At 41.4% G+C, this 6,000-nt stretch overlaps 2 protein-coding genes across 2 annotated transcripts in view; one reads left to right on the forward strand and one right to left on the reverse strand.

Annotated features, from left to right (window-relative positions):
* The window catches only part of LOC306915255 (cilia- and flagella-associated protein 52-like), an 87,607-nt gene that overhangs the window by 48,140 nt on the left and 33,467 nt on the right, over nt 1-6,000 (forward strand). The window lies entirely within an intron of this gene.
* The window catches only part of LOC306914994 (uncharacterized protein), a gene marked incomplete at its 5' end in the record, with an annotated part of 3,441 nt that continues 1,340 nt past the window's right edge, over nt 3,900-6,000 (reverse strand). The window contains 5 exons of the mRNA XM_079492236.1: nt 3,900-4,036; nt 4,120-4,245; nt 4,350-4,438; nt 5,180-5,244; nt 5,967-6,000. The exon at nt 5,967-6,000 is cut by the window's right edge and continues 89 nt beyond it. Of these exons, the coding sequence (XP_079348362.1) occupies nt 4,009-4,036; nt 4,120-4,245; nt 4,350-4,438; nt 5,180-5,244; nt 5,967-6,000 (342 nt within the window). The 3' untranslated portion in view covers nt 3,900-4,008. The remainder of the gene's footprint in view (nt 4,037-4,119; nt 4,246-4,349; nt 4,439-5,179; nt 5,245-5,966) is intronic.

The raw sequence follows: 6,000 nt of genomic DNA on the forward strand, positions 1-6,000 counted from the left end.
TGTAACGATTTGTGAGATTTTTGGACAGAATCTGGAGGAGTAATATAAAAAAATGTGTTTTACAAAAGTCGGCCTCCTGGTGGCGCTATAAAAGGCAGATGCGGAAAATGCAGGTCAAAGGTTTGTCCTTGGCCTCTAGGGAGTGTGCATGCAACGTTTCACGCAGATTGGTGCAGTTTTAGGTAATAAATGTGAAAAGCTGCCTCATGGTGGCGCTATAACAGGCCGTTCTGGAAAATGTGGGGCAGAGGTTCATCGTTGGCATCCAGGGAGTGTGTGTGCAAAGTTTGGCATCGGCCGGGTTAACGGTGCCGGAGATTAGCTGTACACAGACGGACGGAAGGAAGGACGGACACACACACACACGGACGGACGGATACACACACGGACGGAGTGCAAAACATACTCTCTCCCCATGCCTTCGGCCTGGTGGAGACAAAAATTAAGAAGTACATTGTGGGTGTATGGGATTTTTTCTCTATCACACTATCACTAAACACAGGTGAAATTCACCCGAACACCTGCCTGTAGAAAAAAACAGGTATGTGGGCAGGGAAACAAACCTACCTCTAAGATGTCACTGAGCATCATGAAGGTACTGAAAGACCCACCCACATCAGACATCAGCAACATTATGAAAATTGCAATTTCAATAGTGCTTCACACTAGTCCAAAGCTCGGGCCCTTATAATTTCTTTCTTTTTTCTTTCTTTTTTTTTCTTCAGGGAAGGCATATACATTTTAGTTGACCCTACTCCTGTATGTAATAATACTGTGTGTTCTTTTGTCTTCTTGCAGTACAATATGTGATATTGTTTCCATATCAATGTCTTGACATGGAAGAAAAGCCACATAGCAGCTCACAGATGTAGGTGGCTTTGACAGACCACCAAGGTTGTTCACGCTGAATGTTGGTATCAACAGGATGTGTAGCTCGCATGCATTTTGAGAGGCCTAAAATTGACTAATTTTAGTCAGTGTAGCTGACATCTTTCATTTTGGTTTCCAGGGCAGGACAGGAAAAGGCCCCATCTTAAGTTTTCAACAGTTTCAACTTAACAGTTAGCGCCTTACTTGAAGTGAGCTGTGGGAATTTGCTAATAATGTACAGTTTCATAAAAGTATTGTGTATACCTATCTACAGTAGGCCTACATCACTAACAAGATAATACAAATATATACAAAGTGTAGCTACAAACAGGACTATTTTTGCTCAGTTTAAAGTATTTCATGGATATTTATAGTGCATTTTTCATTAGCTACTACTATGCACAATGAAATAAAATAAATAAATGAACTACTTCTCTACTCTGCCTCTCACTGCTAACAAAGCCAGTGCTTGAGAAAGAATCGGAGAAAATCACCCCCGTAAATTCACACCTTTTATCTCAGCTTCCCCTGTATCGTGTGGTTTGCTGGTGTATGTGTGTGTGCGTGCATGCATGAGTGTGCGCACATGCATGCAAGCACACACATGTGTCTACATGTGTGCCTGTATTTGTGCATGTATACAGTATACATCCTCTTGATTAAAGGTTTGTGCATGAATGTGAGTTTGTGTGTATTTATCTGTTCATACAAAAACAATGTGCACCCACACACTATAGAACTGTACATGGCTCGCTGTGTGTGTAACAGTCTCCTCCTAAATGTGCATCCCCTGTCAGGTGAAAAGAAGCGGCTTGCACTCCTCATGCAATGAAGGAAACATGAGGTTAGTCCATTGCTCTCCCCAGGTTGGCAGAGGGAGTGTAGCGCCCAGAATTACATTACGGTAGGCCTAGATAATTGACACTGGGTGAAAAAATGCGTTACAAAAAATGTGGGAATGTGGCCAGGCCAGGTCAGGTTGTGGCCTCCTGGTGGCGCTATAATAGGCCAATGAGAAAAGGGTGCCATTTCTTCTTACACCTTTGATGGCAATTGGATGATTTGAGGCATTTTGTTCCAAAAATGTGTTTTGCAAAAATCCACCTGTTGGTGGTGCTATAACAGGCCAATGTGAAAAGAGTGGGATATATTCCTCAGCCTAGTAGGAATGTGCGTGAAAGATTTCACGTAAATTGCAAGCTGTGTTCATGATTTGAGGCTTTTTGTTAAAAACGGGCTAATCCTGAAAACTTTGAAAGCCAATGGTAATCTAGTCTGGTACCAGACAGTGGCCTTGTGGCTAGAGTGTCTGCCCTGAAACTGGGAGGTCGGGGTTCGATCCAGAGGCGGTTCTGGACAACCGTGGGTCCGACTGACTTGACACCGGACACTGCACCCCCTGCTGTGGTGTGGAACGCGTGTGTCGAATTTGAAGTCGGTGGGGCTAACAGTTCTCGAGTTACGTGGATTACACACAGAGACTTGATGCATTTATAGATAGAAGATACAGTAGATATAAGATAAGATAATGCAACTCAATGAGTTGCATTGGTGTGGTTTACCTTAAACAACGTTTTGTCCCAAGACTCCCAGCGCGACACTTTGGTGTTGTTTGGGCTCGACATGTTTGTGCCAGCGTGTGCGATTAGATTTATATTATTGATCGCCTCTTGTCTTGATTGTTTAAACATGACGCCATGGGCCGCTATGCTCGATAACAGACTTGATAAGCCCAAAGCTTATTGATATTGGGTTCTTTCGGGTATCGGGTTTCGAGCTCCATCCCTAGTGATGACACAAAGCTAGAGTGCTGTAGGGGGACGTGGTTGACCGGCACACCTTAAGAATTTTGTCTACTTTGTCGGTGCACCATGTTTCCTTCCGGACCGAAACACAGGAAACAGGTAGTGACACCCGAAAAACAGAGCAGATCTCCAACCTAACAATTATCAGCTAGAAGGTAATCCAATTCATTTCACTCTACTCACCGGGGACAATAAAGTTCTGTAGTAATCTACGTAATCTAACAACTAAGACCTTCTCTTATGGAGGTCCACAGCTTAATATGTTTAGGAGTCCTTTACATGAAAATGTTTGAAAACCCCAGGGGGTATACATTAGGTTGGCATTGGTGTAGATACAATATTGTTCCTATCAAACGTAATTTGTGTGTGTGTGTGTGTGTGTGTGTGTGTGTGTGTGTGTGTGTGTGTGTGTGTGTGTGTGTGTGTGTGTGTGTGTGTGTGTGTGTGTGTGTGTGTGTGTGTGTGCGTGTGCGCGCGTGCACGCGTGTGTGTGTGTGTGTGCGCGTGTGCATGTGTGCGCGTGCGTGCCAGTCCAACCAAACAACTGTGATGAACTTCAGACAATAAACAGGTTGTCAGTTAAAACGGTTTATTGAATTAAACTATTTACAAAGTAAAGTAAAGACAATTTAACAAAAACAACATAAATCAGTGATTATAGGCTATAGTAGCTTTGAGCCGAATGCGAACAAAAATAAAAGCCTGGGTACCGAGGTCACCAATGTAGCTACAACATCTGAACGGAAGGAATCTATCTCTTACGTAGGATACCTGCCTGTACAAAAGACCTGCCTTTAATTGTACCTGCCTGTACAATAAAGACTACAATAAAGACTACCCTGAAACCTAGTATCCAGGGAGTGCATGTGAATGGAAAATAAAGACCAGTTAATTTTTTCACCTAAACATCATTGATGTTCATTGTTTAGTCTTACAATGCCATTGGTCATGATATTTGCATATAAATACCCCCCACAAAGGCAGAAATTACACATCTTCAAAATCTCTGGACAATTTTTAACCTTTAACCTTTAACCCTGAAAAAAGTAAGTAAAATTAGAATGTCTAGAACATGTACATTTATTATTGTGACAGATATCCCCCAAATGTAAATTATTATTATTATTATTTTTTTTAAACATATGTTCCTCTGCAAAGTACTAGGAGTACAAAGTAGTAGTAAGGTTAAAATATATTTTTTGCAACTAGAAATATATCCGGGTCTTGCAGGGTTAAGGGTAAATCAAACAAAGCCAGGAGCACACCTGGGGGCAGAGACAGAAACAGACTAATAAGTCTCTCCAGAGTAGCCAACCAGGTGAAGCTCCTCCCACTAACGACCTCCACGCTGCTGTCTCTTCCTGAAAGGAGACGAGAGCACGTAGTGAGTAACAGTAGGAGCCAATTAGAACCAATCAATGAAGAGGTAATTATGAGTTCATACGTATGAGGTTGTACTGCAGATTGTGCCAGGACATCATATGTATCCTGACCCATAGTGGCTAGTTGTAGACTTTGATAGGTGGAGTCTGGACCTGTGGTGTGTGCACTTCCACGCTGCTGTCTCTTCCTAGAAGGGGATGAGAGCACAAGCAGTAGGACAGTAGGTGCAGAAAGAGAGGCATAACACAAACCAACACAACAATCAATAAAATGGTGATCATGAGGTCATACTTATGAGGCTGTACTCTAGATGTTTGGGTCATGACGTCATCCATAGTGGCTGGTTGGAGATTCTGATAGGTGGAGTCTGGATCTGTGGTCTGACAAATGTAGAGGAGGGAATACATTTGCACACGCACACAATTTGTCCTACCTCTCCATCTTAACTGTCAGCATGGGGAAGCTAGCCAGGAACAATGTCCTCGGAACAGTTATTGGTTCAGTGTTTTTTAAGGACAGCATTCAGGGGTCGTACCAGAGTTACTGAAGCACACTGACTGACGAGCTGGACTTCACCTGTGTGTGTGTGTGTGTGTGTGTGTGTGTGTGTGTGTGTGTGTGTGTGTGTGTGTGTGTGTGTGTGTGTGTGTGTGTGTGTGTGTGTGTGTGTGTGTGTGCGTGCGTGCGTCCGTGTGCGCGTGTTTTATTTTTGATAATCACAGAGCAATCATTCCTCCAGGCTATGGGATAAGTCATCTCAGATATGCACATCATTCTGTTGAATGAACACAAATGCACCTCCAATATTAAGTAATTTCATCAAGTGAGGTTTCTGAATTCATGTGTGTCAACTGTGTTTTTCAATTTGTAATATTTAGATAATATAAGGTCTGATATTCTTATTTACAATGTAGCTTTCAAGAATGTGAGAAGTTATACATTTCTCCATTTATATTACTTTAACAGATCTACCTGTATGAAGCCATTAGACAGTGATACCAATACATTAAGACATGTGGACGTACACTGATTATACATGTTTTTGTCCATAATGATGAGATATCAGTTGAAGTCATTACCAAATATGGGACACTTAATTTGATTGCTTGGGAAATAATTACCAGATCACTTGACTGATTGACAGCTGCCTGGTCATGTCCATGATAGGATGAAGTGTTCAGTGTTCCTACAATATATAAGCATGGAATTAAAATCAAGTAAACCTAGTGTTACATACAAAAGGGGTTGACACTAACGGTTGCCCGACTACCCATGGCAAGTAAATAAAATGTTTGGGCAAGTGGGGTTTGCTTTCAGGTTTGCCCGACAGGCAAGTGCATTTAGTCTTCATTAAATATTGGCTATGTATGAAGAACAATTATGCTAAAGTTATCGATTGGATTTAACAAAAAAGAAATACCTTCATTATATAATGGACGATTAAACTGACAGACAAGTGCCTCTGAGCGCTTAGTGTCAACCCCCGATACTTATCTCCCTTGCAAAAGATTATTATAATTAAAAAATATATATGTATCATTGGGACTTTACCTTGTATGGATATGAGAGAAAAAGTAAAAAGAAATACAACTATTAAGTCATTAAATACTTATATTTGGAGCTATACTGTACTTTTCCAATCGTGGCTTTTAAGCCTTACAGTATTTGCAGGTCCAAAATGTCTCAGTGATTGATATGGTCACACTCACACTACAAAGAATGGATTAGGTTTTAAACTGAATCCTGCCAGAGCCATCGCTGTACCTACTGTGTCCTCCGTTTTCAATTCAGTACAGTATTTAAATACAAACCACCTTCCTTCTAATAATATAAAAAGGGTAACCCAGCCATGAGAAACATCGACACATAATGATGGATTGTAATGCATGTGCAATGGATCTATTTTACCGTGGCAATGTTCACAAACACTCTTCACATTTCT

The sequence above is a fragment of the Electrona antarctica genome, assembly GCF_951216825.1.
Source record: "Electrona antarctica genome assembly, chromosome: 22".
Classification (NCBI taxonomy): domain Eukaryota; kingdom Metazoa; phylum Chordata; class Actinopteri; order Myctophiformes; family Myctophidae; genus Electrona; species Electrona antarctica.